Source organism: Psammomys obesus, unplaced genomic scaffold (assembly GCF_907164565.1).
Source record: "Psammomys obesus unplaced genomic scaffold, mPsaObe1.curated_primary_1811, whole genome shotgun sequence".
NCBI classification, from domain to species: domain Eukaryota; kingdom Metazoa; phylum Chordata; class Mammalia; order Rodentia; family Muridae; genus Psammomys; species Psammomys obesus.
In genome coordinates, this window is record NW_026585609.1 from 6,824,560 (window position 1) to 6,846,964 (window position 22,405).

The 22,405-nt window shown below is 41.1% G+C and overlaps 1 protein-coding gene across 1 annotated transcript in view; it reads left to right on the forward strand.

Moving 5' to 3' along the window:
* The first annotated feature begins 44 nt into the window (after positions 1-44).
* The window catches only part of Lrp6 (LDL receptor related protein 6), a 123,492-nt gene continuing 101,131 nt past the window's right edge, over positions 45-22,405 (forward strand). The window contains exons 1-2 of the mRNA XM_055610892.1: positions 45-370; positions 21,610-22,003. Of these exons, the coding sequence (XP_055466867.1) occupies positions 316-370; positions 21,610-22,003 (449 nt within the window). The 5' untranslated portion in view covers positions 45-315. The remainder of the gene's footprint in view (positions 371-21,609; positions 22,004-22,405) is intronic.

Sequence of the window (22,405 nt, forward strand, 5' to 3'; positions counted from 1 at the left end):
GCGGCGGGATCCCTGCGCCGCGGCGAGAGGAAGAGGCTGAATGAGGCGCCGCGCGGGGGACGTGGGGCGCCGCGGGAGGAGGCGGCGGCATGGGGGCAGGCGCTGGCGTCGCGCGAGCCCGGCCCGGAGCGGCGCGCTAGAGCCCTGACGTGCGCCCTTTTCTTTCTTCTCGCGGCCGCGGAGAGCATGAGCGTGCAGACCCGCCGCTGCGGCGGCCGCCCCGGCTCCTCGCCCGCGCGCCCCCGGACCGCCGGTGGCCGGTGAGGGCCGCGAGCGCGCGCGCGTGCCGGGGGGTGGTGGCGGCGGCGGTGGAAGATGGGGCCCGTGCTGAGGAGCCTCCTGGCCTGCAGCTTCTGCGTGCTGCTGAGAGGTGAGGCGAGGCCCGGGGAAAGTTGCCGGGGTCGGCGGGCGGGGGAGGGGAGGCGGCGCGGCGGGGACGGCGGCCCCGGGGAGGCCTGGCGCTGGGGAGCCGCGCGGGGAAGGGGGCCCGCGAGCGGGGGCCGCGCCCGGCCGCGGCGCACACCCCCGCCGGGCTCGGGACAAAGCTGCGGGCCTTGCGGGGGGACCCCCCGGCCCCCCGCGCGCCGTCGGAATGACTGACCGTGCCCCGCTCTGCCCGCACTCCCCGGCAGAAAGGGTCTTTTGTAGTTGGGCTTTCAGCGCCTTTGGTTGGTGTTGACCTCCCTCTCCCTCGAAGCCCCCACCTTTCCCTTGTCTCTTAGGTGAACTTTTTTTTTTTTTCTTTTTAATTTTAAACCTCACTGTTTCCCCCCTGCCCCCAACCCTTGTTACAACTAATAACTGGCTTCCTTTTGGGATAGGATGATCCTTGGTGAGAGCACAGTTGGAAATTGACTCTAGGGTTAAAGGTCGCGCTTTTCAGCATTGGGCATCTTCTGAGCCCGTAATAAAATACAAACGTTGCTCTCATAACCCCTGGCATTCAGGGCTCGCCCCCCTGTTTTCGGAGTGTGCAAGTGTACAGTTGGCACCAAGTAGGGAAGTCATCCTTGTGTGGCGAGGAGCCTATCCTGGGAACCAAATTATCATTTGCCGGGCACCCCTGGGAACGGCTTGGCACTTTAGTAAATAGCAGAGAATGCCCTGGGTAATTTGCTATGGGAATCGCTTACATTTAGTGGCTCTGTGGTGTTTGGAGTTCCACCGCGAAGCTGACACATTACGTCCTGATTTTTTGTTGTGTGACAGTTTGCAAAGGAAAGCTTGTCAACCGTCTCTTCTCCAGTTGGTGAGAGCTGGGGCTGAGGCTGTTGAGTGTTAACCTGTGTAGGAATTCAGGTGCAGCTCGACGCCGTGGTTTGGAGTTTGCTTTTGTTAATTTCACTTGCGCCAGTTAATGGAACCTCTCTGGAGTTCTTTAGTTATTAACTTAACGAGTTAAACGTTTGAGTCCTTCAGAAATAAGGAAGTTTGCAAAGCAGCATAGGAATGTAAACGGGACAGGTGTGTCATCTCCGTATGCGTGTATTCGAACAAGAGGAGTTTCCTTTAAAAAAAAAAAAAAAAGCATTTTCTAAAAGCAAGCATACCCCAGTTTGTCTAGTCCGACTTGTAAACAAGAGAAAGATAATTGCTGTTTAATTTCCATGGCAGAGAACTCAATATTATTATATACTCAAGAGATTTAATAAAAGTTTTTGTTATAGTATACATCAAAAGAAGATTTTGCTTTAGCTGAAAGTAATAGTTGACATGAGAATATAATTGACAGGCTCATAAGAGTGAAAATACGAGAGCCAGTGGATTGATTAGAGTTGGGAAAACTTAAATCCATAACCTAGGATGAATTTAGCTTCTCATAGTGTAGTTGCAGTTCTCAGAGGGGCATGGCATGATGTAAATGTTATTTATTTTGATATCAGGTTTGAACCTCCAGTTGAGTAGATTCATTACTTGGGTTTAGAGATGGTTTGTTTGCTGTAATGGTTTTGAAGCATGATACTGTGTAACAAGACCAAGAAGCTCTAACTGTCCAGAGTGAGGCTTACTTAAATGTAGAGTAATAATGGTGAAGGAGGTTTTTCTTCTGCTTGGCACTATTTAATTGTGAGTATATGTTTTTTCAGCTGAAACTGTGTTTTGATGTGATTCTTGTTTCTAATTTAAGTTCTCTTCACTTCTTGATGGCCTCTGTCATAAGTGACAGCCACCCTTGGTTCCCCAGGAGTGAAGTGTGGTTTAATTCCTTGTAGTTCACAGAAGAGGTGGCACTTTCAGATTGTGTTTGTGCTGATGTGTGAGTTTGGGACTTTTGTCCCTACTGCCTTGTGTCAGCTGTGGAAGTCATTTAGTCCTGCCATTGCCAGGCTACATCCCTGCGCTTGTTACTATCAAGGAATGAGACATATTGGGAAAAATAAGGACATTTGAGGATTTCAACACCAAAGTCTTGAGTTAAAAGCTTGATCTTCATTATTCCTGCTTCTGGTTCTCTTTGCCTCAGTTTATCTGTAAAACATGAGTAATGATACCTGTCTGGCTGACTTGCAGGGTTATTACATGTGTTTAATGAAGTAACATATAAAGTGCTTTCCAAATATTAATTAAAAACATTTTTTTAAGACAGGATCTTTCTATGTTGCCCAGGCTGACCTGCAAATGCAACTATTTTCCTTCCCCAGCGTCTTGAGTGCTGGGTTACAGGCATGCCTCACCGCATACAGCTGTAAATGTAGTATTTTATGTGAGTGTCCTCAGTTGATGGTGAGTAGAGATTTAATTTCTTTAAGATTCCAGAATGCTTAAAGAAGATGGTACTGTGGTCATTTGCAAGGAGTGGGGCACTGTCTGCGAGCTAGTTGGTGGTGGAGCAGGGACCTACTCCAGTCTCCTGGCAAGTGTGTCTGGAGTAGCTCCTGGGGCACATGAGGAGTGACAGCTGTGAGTAAGGCAGACAGGGTTCTACTCTGTCAGACTCCACAGCTTAGGTTAGGTCTACCCAAGTCCAATAGAAAAAAAAAATAGTAGCTCTGATTTTCTACATGAAATATTTTGGAAAGAATCACAATTTTATAAAAGATTTAAAAAAAATTAAAAAATTATGTGTGTCTGTAAATAACATAGAGGCCAGAAGCATGGATTCTCTGGAGCTGGAGTTACAGGTGGTTGTGAGCCACTTAATGTGGGTGCTGGGAATTGAACTCAGGTCCTTTGGAAGACAGTGTGCACTCTTCAACTCTGGGCCATCTCTCCGGCCACAAGAATTACAGTATTTGTAGGCAGGCATGGAAGCGTGTGCATGCAATGCCAGCACTTGGGAGGTAGAGACAGCAGGCAAGGGCAGCCTAGACTGTAGTAAGTGTGGGCTACATAAAAGCTTTATCAGCAGCATCAACCATCCTCCTTCGCCCACTTCCATGCTGGAGTGTTGACATACTTACCTTGTGCAGGCACTACAGCTGCTGTGAGTTCATGTGTGCAGTGGTCCTGTCATGTCCAGAAGATACTGCTTTGCTCTGATCCTGCATGACTTTTGGTTCTTAAACTCTTTCACTCTTCTGAGATGGTCCCCGAGCCTTATGTAGATGTCCCATTTGTGGCTGGGCTTGTTAATGTGACAGTTCTGCTTCCTGCCTTCCTGTCCCTCAACCCCCTTTGCTTTGTAGACTGGTGAATGGTATCAGAACAAATTAAAATGTTTGTAACTTATATTTCTAGAAAAGTGAGTCTTCCAAAATGAATTTTCGTTTAAATCAGGTATTAGAAGGTTTTTGGGGGCAATCAAATGGGTTTTGGCATGGGAATCAGAATAGGTTATGGTTCTAAGTTTGGTGTTCTGTGCTTGGGTTGGTCAGAGTTTCCTTATTATACCTTATTGTCTTCATCAGGACAAGGGATGCTTTTGGAGATTTCTGCCCTATTTAAGGGCTTTGAGAAGTCTTGAAGGTCAAAAGGTCAGTTGTAGCTTTCTTTGCAAACAGTCATCAAACTTGACAGTGATACAGTTTGGATGTTTTGTTTTTCCTTTTTGAGATAGGTCTCCTTATAGAGTTGGCTGGCATCAGGGTCTTCCTGCCTCTGCCTCCTAGTGCTGGACTTACAGGCATGTACCACTCACCACAACTTTGTGTGTGTGTCTCATGCTTGTGCACTCTGTGTGTGGGCATTCGTCATCTTCCACAATTGCTGTCCACCTTACTTTTTGAAAAAGGTTCTTTCACTGGGTTTGGGTTTACTGATTGAAGAGGTTGGCCTACTTTAAGCCCCTTGGATCTTCCTGTCTTTAATTTCCAGTGCTGAGATCACAGCTGATTGGAGATAGGAACTCAGATCCTCATGTTTGCATAGCAAGCACTTACCCACTGAGCCATCTTTAAAAAAAATTTTTTTTTTATTAAACATTTAGGGAACTTTGGCTGCAGGAAACACTGGAGAAGACTGGATAGTCTTTTGAGTTTTAGGTGACTCCTATGATTTGGTGATATTTGGTGACAGCTTTAATTTTTGTTTGATCTGGTGCTTTCATCCTAGCTTACTTGACCTAGATTTGCTCTTCTGGCTAGAGAATAATTTGTAAAACTTGAAAGTTTCATCAGTTCAGTGTTATCAGAAGTGCTAACAATGTTTACCCGTTGATCAGTTTTTTTTAGAGAACTTTGTCCTCAGCTTTAATTAGAGGTGTTCCCATGTGCTAAACTACCCGTGTCCTTAACCACACTTTGACCGTCAGAAAGGACCTTTTTTTTTTTTTTTTTTTAATATCAAAGGCAATTCTGTGAAGAGATACATTGATTGGAATTATTTTGTGAGAACAAATTTTGTTTGAATAATATAGATGTATTGGAAAAGAAAGTAACACAAATTTAGTATTAAGTACTATGGGAAGATTGGTTTTCACTGTGAAAATTTTAGTGAAAGTTTATATTTGAGATGATTATAAAGGGCTATGTTTAGAAAGGTGTGGGTTTTTAATTCTCCTATTTTCTTTCACTCTGCCTCTTACAACCTAAGTAGCCTGCTTTCCATTCTGTTCACTCATAACCAGCAAGATTTTAGTGAGAAATGGTGAGGAGGTTTGTGAAGGAGTGCTGTCAGTGGTAGACATTGAGTTAGGTGGTTGCTTGTAAGATGGCCCAGTGAGCCTGATCGCTAGGATCCCAACAATTACAAGGAAGAGGCAGGATGATCGAGAGCTCAGGGTGAACCTCAGTTACATAGAGAGCTTGAGGCATGACATCCTGGGCTACGTGAAATCTCATCTCAGAATGAAAGTACTATCAATTTTTTTTTTTAAATTTTTACTTATTTTTATTTTACATACGTTGGTATTTTAACTGCATGCATGTCTTTGTGAGGGCGTTGGATCCCCTGGAACAAGAGTTACATACAGCTATGAGCTGCCGTGTCGGTGCTGGGAACTGAACACAGGCCCTCTTAGAATAGCAGTCACTGCTCTTAGCCACTGAGCCATCTCTCTAGCCCCTGTACTATCAGTTCTTATCCAAGCTGAGTAAAATATTGAAATGCTGGTTGTTTACCATTTACCCTTTGATAGTTTTAGGACTATGCTTTGAAATTTAAAATCTGCTACTGAAACATTAGATTTCTGAAGTTTTGTATTTTGCATTATATGAAATAGGATGGCTACTGTCTACTTTTCATTTTTTACCTTCTCTTTTTGTGTACTGGTATATATGTTCTTGGGTGTGTGTATAGTTTCTTAGAAACTTCTATTTACCATATTTTCAGACAGTGTTTTACATTGGTCTGGAATTTGATAGCAAGTGCATCCCAGTGAATTGGCTGATTCTGTCTCCCTTTTGCTGGGATTACAGTCACATCACTTCTGGCTTTTTGTTGTTGTTGCTGTTTGTTTTAAAACATGGGTTTTAGGGATTGCACTCAGGTCCTCTTTCTTACGAGACATTTTAAAATAGTACTTCATGGACTCTTCCATTCCCCTAGCCCTCTTTTACTTTCTGAAGGGTTATATTATAAATGTAACACTGAGTTAGGTGATGATGGCTATTAATAAACTATAGAATAGAGAGCTTGAATCCAATTGATTGTGATACCTGAAGCACAGGCAATACAGTTTGATCAAAATAATTAGAAATATCCAGTTGGTGGATTCCTCTCTGAAGGTTGAGTGGATGCGATCAATCTATAATAAGTTCTTAAGTGTTTTTACTTAACATAAGTATCATAAGTATTCCTGTATCTTCTGTAAAATGTTTCATTTTAATGACTAGAGCACTATTCTGTAGGATACCTTTGAAATGTCAAATACATGAAGAATCAAGTAGCCCATAAAATGCTTTATTTTGCTGGGTATGGCAGCACATGCCTGTAATCCTATTTAGTTGGAGGCTAAGAAAGGAGCTTGGAGGCCAGTCTGAGAAAAAAAAGAAAAGAGAAAAAAAAAAAGTCTGTCTATATATAAGAACAGAGAAAACAGTGTTCGATATTGGCACAAGTTTTTGTTTCTTACGGTTGTGTTATTTTTGGCAGTGACTGTACTCAAGAAAGGTTCAGGCTGTTGAGGTGTGATGTTAGAAAACAAGAAAAAGTGCTTGTGTTCTCCTGGTTGAGTGATTGGTATTTTGATGCTGCGGAGGTCTTCTCTGTTGTGTTGCTTGCCTAGCAGGGCTGTAAGTGCTTTGTCATTTGGAACTAATTTTAGGAGATTGGAGATGCAAGATGACATTGAAGTATATGAGTGACTAATTGATACCAGGCATAATATTACAGAGCAGATTCTCTGACTGAAGTAAAAATGCAAAGGTGACCATGATCTGCAATTACCATTTTTCCCCCAAGAAAAAAAAGTTACTTAAATAATGAAAAATTCTGCCTGATCAGATTTGACTAGGAAGTATTTTCTGCGTTGGCCTTGCCTTTTATTCCGTGAGATCCAAATCATACTGCAGGTTATTAGGGTAAGAGCCTTCCTTATTGGCCAGCTGTAGTAGAGGTTAAGACTGTTGATCTTGCTTTAATCCCAGCAGGCTGGAGCGAGGTGGAGACATGAGGGTCTTTGAGTTAGAGGCCAGCCAGGGCTACACAGAGAGACCCTGTCTCAAAAAACTAACAAAACAAAAGCTTCCCTTTAAAAGAAAGTCATATCTGTGCTTAACAATACAGATTTCCCCTTCTCTTTATTCCCTGAACAGCAGTGTAACATGTTTTACAGAGTGCTTATACTGGGGGCTGTAAGTATTCTTGAAATGATTTAAAGGATTCAGGGATGTGTGTATGTTAAATGTAAATACTACATATTTTATATGAAATTTCTGTGTCTACAATTTTGTTAGGAGGACTGGGTTAGGTGTGTGGGTAGGGAGTGAATGGAGGTGTTCAGGAGTTGACATGCAGGAGGTGAGCTCAGCCCTATGCATGGAGTCAAGCACTCTCCACTGAATGACATCCCTAGTCTTTGCTTTTTTTTTTTGAAGAGAGCCCAAATCTGTGATCCTCTTGTCTTTGTCTCCTGAGTGTTGGGTTACTGGTGTATACCATGCTTGGCTATGACTAGTTTTTTAAACCCATTTTATTTATTTATTATTTTTAAAATTTTATTTAATTTTTATTTTATGTGCATTAGTGTGAAGGTGTCAGATCTCTTGGAATTGGCATTACAGACAGTTATGAGCTGCCATGTAGGTGCTGGTTAAACCCATTTTAAAAAGGATATAATTCAGATAGCATAAAAATGTTCATTTAAAAATGTCTACATGGCACAAAAAAAAATCTCTATTTTAAGTGTCCACTGTTCATTTGTATATTCACAGGTTTGTAAAACTATCACCATGATTTTACTCCAGACCAGCCTCTTAAAACCACAAATCTACTGTGTGCCTCTGTGGATTTGTCCATTAGAACATTTCATAGAAATGTAACATAGCATGTGGTCTTTTGTGTCTAGCTTCCTATCACTTTGCACAATTTTAATAATGTTTGTAGTATAACATGACTGTATTTAATTCCTCTTTATAGCTAAGTAATACTGCATTGTAGATATATGAAGTACTTTGAAGTAAATATGGGCTTGAATGTTGAAATATTTACCTTAAGTTATTTTAAATATCTTACCCCCCACCCCCATTTGTTTTGAGAAAGGGATTTACTGTGTAGCCTAAGTTGGCCAGGAACTTGGAATCTTCCTGGCTCAGCTTCCTGAGTACTGGGGCATGTGTTACCACACATGGCAGAAACCTCAGCTTTCTGAGGCTGTTGAAAAGATTACAAACTATCATTTCTATTCAGTACCTGAGATTTACTTACTTATCACGATTTATTTCTCTCTTTTGACTTAAAAAAACAGCCTTGTATTAATTAAGCTAGGGTGTGTGGGGTGTGTGGGATGTGTGGGGTGTGTGGGGTGTGTGTGTACATGCATGTGAAGGCCAGATGTTGATGTTGTTTTCTTGAGTTGTTCTCCACCTATGCGATGAGACAGTCTCTTCCTGAACATGGAGCTTATAGAATTGGTTAGACTTGTTGGCTGGCTATGAGCTCCAGGGACTGCTTATCTTTGCCTTCTAGTTTTTGTTTGTTTGTTTGTTTGTTTGTTTGTTTTTTTAACCTGAGTTTTGGGTTTTGAACTCTGGAGTCTCATGCTTGAGCAGCAAGCACTTTACTGACTGAGCTATCCTCCTAGCCCTTAGTTAAACCATTTCACTTTTGATATTCATATCTACCAAGTTCATACTACTAAACTCATATTTAGGCTAAGATAGAATGGCTTTGAAATTCTGTGTTCTTGCATTTCACAAATTAGAAAGGTGGGCAGTTGGATTGCATGTACTCTGGATGGAAGTTCCACCTTAGTGCTCCTGTAGGTACCTACTCTTACCTTTTTAGTTAAGTCTCTTTTTAATGACAGGGTGTTAGCAGGAGCCTGGGTTTTTCTGTAACTCATAATCCTCCCATCTCAGCTGGGATTATTTTGAGTGTACTATCATGTTTATTATTATGGTTTTTGGAATGATACTGCAAAAAAAAAAAAAAAAAAGATTTATTTACCTTTGAGACAGGGGCTTGGTATGTTGCCCAGGCTGGCCTTGAACTCCTGGGCTCAAGTGATTTTTCTTCCTTATCCTTTCAAGTAGCTGGGATTACAGGAAGATGTCACCATACCCAACTAATCACTTTTGATAGAAGACAATAACGTAATTTTGGAGTTTGCAAGTAGACTGTTTGTTACAGGACTGCAGATGAAAACATCTTTACTTAGGTAGAAGAAGGGCTCATTTCAGCAGATGTGTTTTCCTGAGGTCTCCACCTATCCAACACCAGCCTCAAGAACACTGTTTCTAGGGAAGGGCCAGAACCTAGCAGAAACTCTGGAAGTGGGGCCAACTAGAGAGGGGTAAGCAGATTGTATGATCAGAACTGTTTAACTGGAAAATTTTGTTCTGTCTGGTCAGCTGATACTTGGAATGAGGGAAAAAGTTGTGCATTTGCTTGCTTAAGCTTAGGGTGAGTCAAAGTTTAAGGGCTTTTTGGAGGAGAGAAGTCTGAAGTTTGGTCAAGCCTAGCCAGTGGGGAATGGAGATAAGCACTTGTCCGAATCCCTGTTTAGAACAAAACCTGTCTCCTTTGCAGGTAGAAGAGCTTGTGAAGTTTGTCTCATTAGACTTGGATGATTGCTCTCATGGGTGTGACTTTGCTCAGAAGTTTTAAAGGACTCCCAGATTTTTTTTTTAAAGCTTCTTGAGGCTAGGGGTGTAAATGAAAAACTGAACATCAGGTTTCAATTCCAGTACCTATAAGATTTAGGTTGGGTCTTCTATTTCAGATGTTCCCCAAATACTCTGGGATTTTGGGGCTTGCTAGGAAGTGACCATCCTTATTGTATCCATGAAGCTGGAAATTCTGTGAGCCAGATACCAGAGCAAGTTTCCAGGAAAGCTATGAACATAGCCTTTAAATTCAACTGGTCTGGAGCTCCTTAAAAGTGTCTGGTCCCATGAGATTAAAACAGCACTTTCAAAATGACATTTCAGCCCATCTGGTGCTTCCAGTTTGGAGGCAGACTCAGTGAACCTAGGCAAACAGCTATATTCAGGAGAGGCTTTGGAATGAGGAGATAGGCAAGGAGAAAGGTAACTTCTAGATTACAAAGGCTTAGACTTGTTAACAGTAATAGAGAATTTGAGAGAGGAGAGGAGGGGGGTTGAGACAGAGACAGAGGTTGCATCCAGGAAGTAGGGCATTAAAGCATCAGCAACATTTTAAACAAAACCCACAATCATCCTTTAACAGTTCATTTAGCTCTCTATAATTAATTCTTGTTCTGCTGGGTCTTGTGTGTGAGTTTCACAAACCCATCTGTTTATCTATCAACTACTTGGAAATCCTGACTCAGTGTTCAGGTGTGATCTCAAAGTGATGCCATTAGATACGTGTTCACAAGACTCACCTGGAACAGACTGACCTTTTTTAGTGTCAACTTTTTTTTTTTTTGAATGAAGGTGAATATTTGCTAATTTGCAAGTGTGTCCCAGGAAGCATCAGAGTAGATGACAGACTAAATCATTCGTTATGACTAGCCCATTATGGATTTTTTAAAAGTGAAGAGAAAATTTTGATGAGTGGTTGCTACAAAAATAAGGCAGTTGGCAAGGATGTATGATGTGTGGTTGTTTTTGAGGCATGCACACCAAATTGAGTCAATCAAAAAAAGTCTTAAAAGGTCTGTAAGTAGACTGATTAACTTTATTTAAAATGGGAGTGACTAGTGCATCTGATAAGTGAATATAGGTGCATATAACCTTTTCAGAGAAAAAAAAATCTAAAGAGATGTAACAAGCCTCAGACCTAGCGCTCTCAAAATATTAAGCAAACACTGTATGTCAGGAATAGCTAAATATTATCAAGTAAAACGACTTAGTAGGTTTGGAATAGACACTTCATGTACATGCAATAAAATTCCTTAAGTCAATGATATGAAGTCTCAACTAAGAACTCTGGTCTACCTAGAATTTACTGCATTCAAATTAGTTAATTGTGACCAAGTTAACACTGAACCAAAAGTATGCTTGGGATGGACTCTACTGCACTGTGTCTTGACACCAAACGAAGCAGACCAGGTCTCCGATAATATAAACACATTGTTAATTTTTAGCAGTTTTATACTTGCGTACATATTTTGAAATAATTCAGATTAGTAATATCTTACCTGTATTTCTATAAGGAGGATAAACTTTCTTTTGGCAGTGCTTACCAATAGGATTTTAACATCTGATCAGATAAATATTATTGTTGTTAACTTTGGATTTTTACATGTTTACAAGAAAAGCTCTTTCCAGTATCTCAGGGTCCACTGAGAATCTTAAAGGAAGTATGCTAGACAACCTTCATTTAGGATTTAGTTTTGAAAGGGTGTGTCATTTGCTGTTAGAAAACAAGAGGACTGAATGTGTGATTAAAATGTAGGCTTATGGCTCATACAGGGTTAGGTTAGGGGAATATCAGTGGTTAAGAAGACCTAGTTCTTAAATGAGGCTATGTTTGTTTGTTTTTGTTTTAATAATTCAGCACATAACGAAGTCAGCATTAAACATGGGGAGTATGGTAAGATGTGGAGTCTGTGCTGTTCAGAGGGTTATGATAGTTATTCAGAAGGCAAAGGCAAGCCTTTTAAAGCCTCTTTAATCTCATACCTATAATCTAAGAATATTTGGCAATTTTAACAGAGAAGACCAAAATCTAACTTTTCAGAAGGAACTCATATAAACTCAATGGATTCTGGCCACTTTTGACTTGAACAAGATTCCCGTCTCATGAATAAATTAAAAACTACTATAGCCATTTAGATTTTGTCCTACATGTGCCTCTTACTCAGTTTGGAACAATAATCATTTGACTTTAGCGCAAAACTGTTGTCTTTCCCTTCACAAAAACATACCCTGCATATTCTTGCATACAAAGTTTTTCCTGTGTGTCACTATTTTGAATAGTCTCATTTGCATATAAAATTATAACTCATGTAATTTCAGCAACTGATGCTTTAAGAGAAAGCTACTTGGTAGATAATTGTGAAACTTGTACATCAGCATTTCATAGTAGGCTAATAGAACTTATGAATACACTTCTCACTTTTTATTGCCAGATGTTTCCTGACAGTACAACTTCTCTTTCTTATTTTTTATTGTTATTTACTCTGTTTTTTTTTTTTTTTTTTTTTTTTTTTTTTTTTTTTTTTTTTTTTTTTATTTTTTTTTTTTTTTTTTTTTTTTTTTTTTTTTTTTTTTTTTTTTTTTGTGGTGCTGAGATTCAAACTTGGGGCCTTCCACATGCTACCAAGTGTACCACTGAGCTTGTATTCCCACACTGCAACTTTGCAGTGTGACAAATGAATGTTCTTTAATGAACCAACATATCTAGCTCTTCTACAATAAAATAAGATGCAAGAAACTATATAATTGGAAAGTATGCTTCAGTATTAAAGTTTACTTAAAATAATCTAGGTAGATATTTTAACACCCATGAGCTAATGTCACACAAATCTGAAGTTTTATAGCACCAAACCAAAAATCAAAAATATCTTCACATTGGTTAGTGTTGTGCATGTGTGTGTCTGTGTCTGTTTTTGTGTGTATGCATACGTGCATATGGGAGCACATGTAGTATGCACATTGGAGGTCAGCACTGGGTATCGCCTTTAGTTGTTCTTCATATATTTTTCAAGACAGGGTTCTCACTGAACCTGGAGCTCACTGATTCAGCCACACTGCTGCCTTTCTAGAGTTCCAGGGATCTTCCCACCCCCGGGATCCATTCACCGCTGCCTCCAGCACTGGGGTTAGTTTTACTGCTATTTCCTGCTTTTTGTGAGGTTCTGCAGATGGTAACTCAGGTCAGCAAGCACTTTACTGAGCCTTTCCTAGCCTCACATTGGTTTATTACAATATATAATTGCTGTTAAAATAGTTGTCAGATTAGTGATTCCATTCAGCTAAATGCAAATGCTGATGTAATCTCTGTTTAATTGGTCATCTAACCTGTTAAAGTTTAGAAAAATATATCCAAGCAAAATAAAAATTTATGCTAGTATTATAAATGCAGAAACTTAGAAGACATTTTGCACGTGTGCTCATGCACAGCACTTGTGGACACCATGGGTCTCCAGAGACTTAACTTGGATCCTTTTTCTTGGTTGCAAGTGTCTTAACCTACTGAGCCATCTCTTTGGTCTTGCATACAGACATGCATGCGCACACAAATATCTCCCCCAACAGACTGTATTTTTGGCTGCTAAACTGAGTTGAGGTTACTTGCTAAGTCATTATAAAGTCTGAAATGTATGTAGACTAACTTTTGAGCTACGGACTGAAGGGAGACCCAGCTATTTTCCTGGTGTCTCTAAACCTCATTTGAATGCTTATGAGTCTTTTTGTAGCTGGAACTTTTGACTTCTGTCTGAATCAGCAGTAGAAGATGGGCAGCTCAGGTTTAAGCAGGCCTGTAAGATTTGGGAGTGTGGAGATGGAGGGGAGAATCTGACAAGATGCAGGTCAGAGAGGAGCCTGGGGTAGGCAAATGAAAGGATTTAAGGGAGCTTTAGGGAAGGTTGACGACAGAAGAAAGGAAGAAAGTGTGTGTGTGACAGCGTCATGCTAGGGTTAGAGGCTTAGGTGAGCAGCTGGTCAGGGAAGATTTCAGGCTGTTAAGGTTTTAGGCTGTTAAGATTTCAGGCTGTTTTTAGGGCCTTGCGTTCATTTAGTGCTGTGAGAGTGCAGCATGTGGTCAGGGAAGAGGGAAGGCATTGATGACGCTCCTTGTGCAGAGCTAGGAAAGGCTCCTGGTGAGGAGCCAAGGAAATTCCTTTGTGTCATTCCCCTGGAGGAGTCAAGGGAAAACAGAAAACCCAGAAATACTTCTGTTAATGTCTGAGACTGCCCATCGCAGAGGAACTGTTTGCTTGAAAGATCCAAAGTAATTCCTTATTCTACTACAGCAGACAAGAGGTCTGGAGAACTAGTTTAAGAGTTTATCTCAGGGGCTAGAGGGTTGGCTCAGTGGAAAAAGAGTACTTGTTGCTCTTGTAGAGTATCTAGGTTCAGTTCCCAGCAACCACGTAGCAGCTCATGCTGCTCTATAACTCTAGTTCCAGTTCCAGGAGTCTGATGTCCTCCTCTGACCTCTTTGGGTACCAGGTACACATATGGCATGCAGTCATAAGTCATACACACATAAGGTAGACACACACCCACACCCCCCCCCCACACCCACCCCCACCCCCAGAATTGGTCTCAGGAACACAGCCTGCCTGGCATCCCTGAACAGGACAGACATTCAGACAATTCCCAGAGCAGTCTGTGATGTGCGGTTGTCACTTGCCCACCGGTGAAGTCCTGTTCTCATACAGGTGATGTCACCATGCAGATACCAAGGGGGGAAGTAGTGTCTAGGCAGGCCTGTGTAGAAAAACACTTTGAAAAGACTTAACAGCATGTATCTTACAACAGGCTCTCACGAACATACAGAGAGACTCTTTCACAAGTAATGGTTAATAGTGCTGCAGTGTTTTTGCTTGGGCAGCGACAAAGTTGGGGTTAGCAGGTGTCAGGTCTGGGCCAGTTCAGCAAACGACTTTTGATGTGGTCTGCTGATATCTGAGGGATGGCTAAGAGAGGATGTTCAGGGGTTAGGGTTGTCCTTAGTGGTAAACCCTTGCCTAGAATGTACAAAGGCCCTGGTTTGGGGCAGGGGAAGGGGGTGGAGGGAGAAAGAAGGGTGGGAGAGGAAGGGAAGTGGGGAAGAAGGAAGGAGAGGAAACAATGTTCTAGCTCTGCTTAAGCTGAGGGTGCTTAAGGCAAAGTTTAAGGGATGATAGAAGTCTGATAACACTTTAATCAAGCTAAGACAATAGGGAGCTTCATGGGCATTTTTGAGCTCTTGGGTGGGACTTAAAAGTTCTTTTGTAAATACATTTGTTTTCCTGGGCTGGGTTGGGTCCCAGGGCCTTGTACATGCTACATAAGCATTCTGCCGTGGAGCCTGCCTACCCTGTATGGCAAATTTCTTCCTCTCCTCTCTTCTCTCCTCCCACGTCCCATTTCTTCTCTCTTTTCCCTCCCCTCCCCTCCCTTTCCCTCTCCTTTTCTTTGAACATTTATTTTATTTAATTTATTTTGTGTGCGTGTGCATGTGAAATTCAGAGGACAACGTGGAGGAGTCAGTTGTCTCTTTCCACTGTGGGGATTCTGGGGATTAAACTCAGCTCATCAGGGTTGTTGGCAGGGATCTTTACCTGCTGAACCATCTTGCCAGTCCCTAAATGAGGTTTAGATTAGGCTCTGGAAGATGGTAGACTGCTTTTTTTGTTACTGTTTTTGGCAGGTTTGGGGATTTAGCCAGGGCTTTGTGCATGCACATAACTGCTTATCACTGAACTATATCCCTAGTCCTAGAAGATTGCTTTTAAATATTAGTAAAAATATTTACCATATTATTGTGTGCTAGGAACTGGGAACAAATTAGTCATATAGCTCTTATTCCCAAGGAGCAGAGACCCTAGTTGAAGAAGACAATATACTTCAAAAAAAGCTAGTATCAGCACAGAATGTAGAGCTGGTGGGATGACTCATTGAGTAAAGGTGCTTGTTCTCAAGCATGAGGACCTGCATTTGCTCTCCAGAACCTATGCTGTGGAAAGAACTGACTTCTGAAACATGTCCTATCACCTTAAAATGTACATGTATACACATATACACACAGCTATGAATCAATTTATAATGAAAAAAGCTGGGTGTGCTGGCATGCATCTGTATCCTAGCATCCCCCCCCCCAAAAAAAAAACATTTAAACAAGCAAACAAAAGCTAATATGAAATAACTGATAAAAGGCTGTAGAGGTTAAAAGATGAAATATATAGATAATATTTAAATCTAGCCTTGAAGGACTTAGGTTTGCTCACTGGGAGAGAAGCATGGAGAGAGGGGAAATGAGTGTACTGGTGATGGCGTATGATGTGACGTGTTCCCAGTTTACATGTGGACTTCTGTTTTTTTAAAGTTTTATAGTTTACATTTTATTTATTTTATATATATGAATGCTCTACCACCTGCACGCCAGCAGAAGGCACCAGATCTCATTGTAGATGGTTGTGAGCCACCATGTGGACACTGTGAATTGAACTCAGGACCTCTGGAAGAGCAGCCAGTGCTCTTAAACTCTGAGCCATCTCTCTAGCCCCAGACTTCTGTTTTTATGTGCTGAGTTATAAAAGATGAATTTGGAGTTCAAGGAGGAAGTGGAGTAGTCGAAGACTGAGGTGTTGAGGCTTCGAGTCTTATGCCCTGGGAACGAGAAAGCTTTTGAGTTGGGTGAAATACAAGTATATATTAGAAGTAGGAAAAGGGGAATGGAATGTTGAAATCATTCACTGTTAGGGTAATTTAGATGTAAGCTCATGAAGCCTAGGGCAACAGAATGTTCTAGAAATGAAGGGCACATTTAAAGAAATAGTAAAGAATTAATTACACAGTAATTGGCAGACTAGGGAAAAGAGGAGGGGTGCCCCTAGTAAGATTAGGAGACCAGGTCTGGGGACGTGTCTCTGTAAAAATGCCTGCTGTGCAAGCGTAAGTGCCGGAGTTTGGATTCCTGGCACCTGGGAAAAGCAAGGTCTGTTGGTACTCATCCAACCCCAGCACTAGGGCCAGGACTTAGGATGATCCTGGGGGAGTGGCTCATTGGCTAGCCAGCTTGGGCTCAGTGAGAGATCCTATCTCAGAAAGACAGCTGATGTCCACCTCTGGCTTCCACATGTGCACGCCTGGGCTAGTGCAGCCACCCCACACTCGCACACACTAGCCTATACCATTTCCACCCCACAAAGAATTATAACATTTTTGAGAAATTTTTCTGAAGGGAAAGTTAATGAATTTTAAGTCAGTGATAGGAAGATTGTACCCCGCCCCCCAGGGAGGGGAAAAAAAGCCTGGGGAACTTCTAGAACATACGGCTAAGTTGATATAGCCTTTCATGATCAGGAGAATATGGGTAGTTGATTTGTACTCTCATATGGAGACTGGAGGTCTTGGGATACTGTGTGTATATGAGAAGTGAGAAACAGGTGAGAATAACAGGTAGTATGGTATAGAGAGAGCATTCTCCTACCAGTAGGGCTATAATGAAGATTGTGGAGAAGTAAAGACTGAGGACTGAGAAAAGGGTTTTAGTTGGATTTTTCCCTGAAGTCTTGGAGAGAGCAGTTTCAGTTAGGTAGTTTGCATGCGGCTAGACTGAAGTGAGTAGAGCTGAATGGTGATGTGAGGTGCAGTCAGGAAAGAGAAGCATTTTCTTGACGGTAAACAGGGTTAGAGCTGGATATAGTGTTTGCTACCCAGGCCTGTCAGGAGTTACTGAAGATATGGAGCAACTGACGGAGCTAAGTTGCAGAGAGAGAGCAGAGTGAACCTGAAGTGATGCTTGACCCCACAAAGAAGGAAGGGCATTCCCTCACATCCTGCTGAGAACAGGGGAAATGGGTGTACAGCCCTGGCTGACCTAGAGCATGCATATATAGATTAGGCTGGCCTTAAACTTTTAGAGATCCACCCCATCTCTGCTTCCAGTGATGGGGTTGGTGGTGTGTACCACCACGCCTGGGCACAGAGAACTTTGACAAGATGTTGAAGATGTGGTCCATGCTTATATTCTAGGATCCAGGGAGAATGTTGCCTGATTGAGACCTACAGAATAAGTTCTTGTCTCTCTGACATGGGGTAAAAAAAGACATGTATGGCATTTAACCCTTTTACTAGTTGATCTGAGAATGAAAGATTAAATGGACCTTGAGAACTTGTGTGGAGGTTCTGGCAGAGGGGCTACTTGTACACGTTTGACCGAAGAGCAGTCCTCCTTTATTTGGGGGAGGCTATCCTCTTTGAGTGCACAGCTTTGGGAGGGATGCATGAGGAGTAATGAGGGAGGAAGGTGACATTCACTTAGTCTATCAGCCAAATGAACTCTGGAGATCAGTGGGTGACAGATATCCTCGTGTCTGTTGGAGGATTTAAGTGTGGAAATCTGTAGAGTAGAGGAGGTTCAGGAAGTTTGGTAGGGATTTGTTCAATTAGATCAGCTTCCTGAGCTCCTGCTCAGGAAGTGTTTGCTCAGGAGGTGTGACTGCTGTTTGTGTTCTGATTGTTATGAAGTCAGGCGCATGTTGTGGAGTGAGCACATGGTATTACTATGTGTGTCACTGACAGGAATCAAGTATATGGGTAAGTGGGGTGTGCCATAGCTAGTAGATAAAAATGATGTATAGTATTCTCCGTGCAGTACGCTACTCCTGGCGATAGTGTTGTAGATCATATTCATTCCTCAGAAGGGTAACTGTACAGGTGGACCTTTTGATAGGATTGAGGTTAGTGTATAGTCCTGGAACCTTCAGTCGTAACTAGTGCTGCTAAATTAAAGATACTAATCCGCTCCTGGTCTCCTCCAGTGCACTGAGAAGGCCCAGGAAACTTTTCAGTTATCAGGAAAGCTCTTCAGATTTTTGTAGATTAAAACTGTTCAGTGGAAATGTTTGACTTAAAAATTATGAAAGTCATTTGGCTGTCACTTAATGCCATAAACAAGTTTGGTATATAAATAGTCTTTCATGGATGATAATGCCATAAATAAGCGATCCATTAACTAGTACATTTTTGTTACTCTTAAATTGTAAAAGCTAAGTGTCCTGGGACTATTTTTTAATTTTCTGCAGCCTTTGTCATTGAAACCTTCACTAATAGGAATTTTTTTTCCCCTGATATTTCTGTTTGGCTTATACTATAAAAAGCTGAATATAAAACATTATTGGTCTGGTTTATTAGTGTGTTGTATGCATGTCTGTAATGAGTTTGGGGGAATTGATGCTTTTGCCAGTGTCTGTAGTAGTTACACACAGTAAGCAGAAAGGACTCAAGCAGCTTTCTTTTTTCAGTGAAGTAGATGCCCACATGGTTTTGACTGAGGAACTTGGGTTTCAGTGTGGTTGGATCAGAAATTAATGTTACCTAACTGATGAATAGAATACATGTTCATAATCAATTTGGCCAATGCAGTCCTATAAATGGGCTTAACCACTACTTTTTTTTTTTTTTTTTTTTTTGTAGTTTTGTGAGCCACCAAATTTTTTCAAATTAAAATGTTTTTAATTAAAAGGGGGGTAGGGCTTGAGAGCACTTGATATTCTTGCCAAGGACCCTGGTTCTGATTTCTAATATTCACAGGGTAGCTCACAGCCATCCCCCCTAGTTTCAGGGGATCTCCACTCTCTTCTAGGCTTCGTGGGCACCAGGCATGCGCATGGTGCGCAGATATGCAGGGAAAACACTCTCTCTCTCTCTCTCTCTCTCTCTCTCTCACACACACACACACACACACAGGCACCCATATAGATATGTACGCGCGCGCACACACACACACACACACACACACACCCTGGCTTATTTCAGATCATGTAAATTTTTTCCCATTTGCTAAAAACAAACTCTTGTAAAACAATAAGTATTTAAAAAAGGAGAAATGTTACTTTAACTAATATTTGGGCTTTGAACACTTTAGACCTTAGGTGACTGTGAAAGAAGATCATGGAGGTGATTGTGTCTTAGTCTCATTTTTGTTGCCTTTATTTCAGCTTCTAGATCTTCACTTTTCTTTAACTTCAGTGGTTCTTGACCTTCCTAACGCTGTGACCCTTTAAGACAGTTCACCATGTTGTGGTGACCCCGCCCATAAAGTTCTTTTTGTTGCTCCTTCATAACTAAAATTTTTGCTACTGTTGTGAATTGTAATATAAATATCTGTGTTTTTTAGTCTCCTCAAGTGACCCCCTGTGAAAGGGTCATTTGAACCCCAAAGGAGGTTGTGACCCACAGTTTGAGAACCATGGCTTTACCACCACTACTTACATTTGGTCACTAGGTTTAGATGAATTAATGCTTTTAAAGTGAAAAGTTCTTATTCCGTTATGTGTATTTTAAGTGCTCTTTGGTCACATATGGCTGATGGGCAGTCACTGTGCCGTGATGACTTCCTATTATCAGAGGAAGCTCTGTAGAACAGTGGCACTTGGTTTTAAATTGCTGCTTGATACTAGGAGAGAAAATGTCAGATTGGGATAGATATTTAAAATAAGAAACTAGAATTTATACTATTGTAGTCCTTTATCAAAGTTAAATGTTATTTCTTTAAGGTAGGGTTTATATTTAGTTTTGATACAGCCTAAAATTTATATTATCAGGTTCTGCGAGGCTGCTAATTTAGGTTTTATTAAGGCACTGATATTGTCAATGTTACTTATGTAAAGCATAAACTTGAGGTTTTGATATGTGTATACAGCTTTGAAGCTATCTTCAAATTGAGAAAAGTTTTCTTCTATCCTGTGGGAGATGAGCTCAGTGCTGAGCACTTGCCTGGTGTGTCAGGGCCCTGGGCTCAGTCCCTAGCACCACACAAAAGCAACCGGGGAGCTTGGCTGCTGCTTCCTGTGCTCTTCACTCCTACTTTAAGACTTAGAGTAGCTGACGTTTTCTGTAATCTTTCATAGATGAGCATCATGAAATACGTTTTCTTTGTGGTCTGGTGTCTATCACCATATGTCATTTAAAGATTATTTCATTTTTCATGTATAAATGCTTCATTACATTTTAAAAATGGCAGTTGATTTTGGTTTTTGGAGACAGTCTCCTTTAGCCCATGCTGATCTTAAAATCCTTTTGTAGCCAAAGAAAACTTGTAACTCTGATCTTCCTGTCTCTTTGTTCTAAGTGCAGGGATTGCAAATACATACTATTATTCCTGGCACTTCATTACTTCTTCTATTAATATATCACTGTTTATTTAGTAGTTGTTGATCACATTTGAGTTCTAATTTATGTTATTACAAACAAATTTCTTTGAACATTATTTATAAGTGTTTGTGCTGACATGTATTTATTTTTCTTGAGTAAAGACTTAAATGTTCTGTGGCTGGATCAAATGGTTGGCTGTGCATCTAACTTTTCATAAGCGGTCAGCTGAGGTCGAGGATGTAGTTCATTGGTGGAGGGCTCGCCTGGCATAGGGGAAGTAGGGCCCTGGGTTTGATGGCCAGCACTGCAAACAGACAGCAAAACAAACACCTAGCAACTGTTTTCCATCAGCAGAGTTTGAGTGTCATTTACTCATTGTTAGTATGTTTAAGCTTTCCAATTTTATCTGACAGACTCCGGGTGGAATTAATTTCAGTTCTCATTATGGTTCTTTTTAAAAGCTCTAGAAAAACACTTAAAGTGTTAAAGGATTTTATCCAGTTCATTATTGATTTATTTCTCTTTTAAAAAATGTTTTATTTGTGTGTATGGATGTGTGTCTGTGTGAGTTCATGTGTACCACATATGTACAGTGACCACAGAGACTGGAAGGCATGAGATCCCTGGAGCTGGAGTTACAGGTGGCTGTGAGCTATTTGATGTGGTGCTAGGAACCAAACTCAGGTCCTTTGCAAGAACAGCAGTAGATCTTACTTGCTGAGCCATCATCTCTCCAGCCTCGTAGTTCCCATTTTCTTATTTTTGACAGTATTTAGTCATTGATTTGAAACCCAGTTTATAAGATCTGATACATTTTCTTCTTTCTTACATATTTTTCTTTTTGTTTCAGCGGCCCCTTTGTTGCTTTATGCAAACAGACGGGACTTGAGATTGGTTGATGCTACAAATGGCAAAGAGAATGCAACGATAGTAGTTGGAGGCTTGGAGGATGCAGCTGCGGTGGACTTTGTGTTTGGTCATGGCTTGATATACTGGAGTGATGTCAGCGAAGAAGCCATTAAGCGAACAGAATTTAACAAAACTGAGAGTGTACAGAATGTTGTTGTTTCTGGATTATTGTCCCCGGATGGACTGGCATGTGATTGGCTTGGAGAAAAATTATACTGGACAGATTCTGAAACTAATCGTATTGAAGTTTCTAATTTAGATGGATCTTTACGAAAAGTTTTATTTTGGCAAGAGTTGGATCAACCCAGAGCTATTGCCTTAGATCCATCAAATGGGTAAGTGTCTGTGTAATGTACAAAAGGCATTCCAGTTTCTTTTCCTAGTCTTCCTTCACTGGTAAACAACCCCTCACCGCTAGGGAAAAAAGAAAGAAACAGGATTTTTGGGGTTTCATTTGAATATGGGAAATTGAGTTTGTTCTTAAAGGACAGTGTTTATCCTCTGTGTAGTCACTGTTGGTTGGGTGCAAGGTAATAGAACCGTTGTGGAAATCAGTTTGGAGATTTCTCAACATTTAAAAATAGTGCTACCATGTAACTCAGCTATTTCATTCCTGGGCAAATGTCCAGAGAACTGCATATTTATATATGCATGTTTATAACTGCTTTATTCCCTGTAGCATTAATCAGCACACACACACACACACACACACACACACACACACACACACACACACA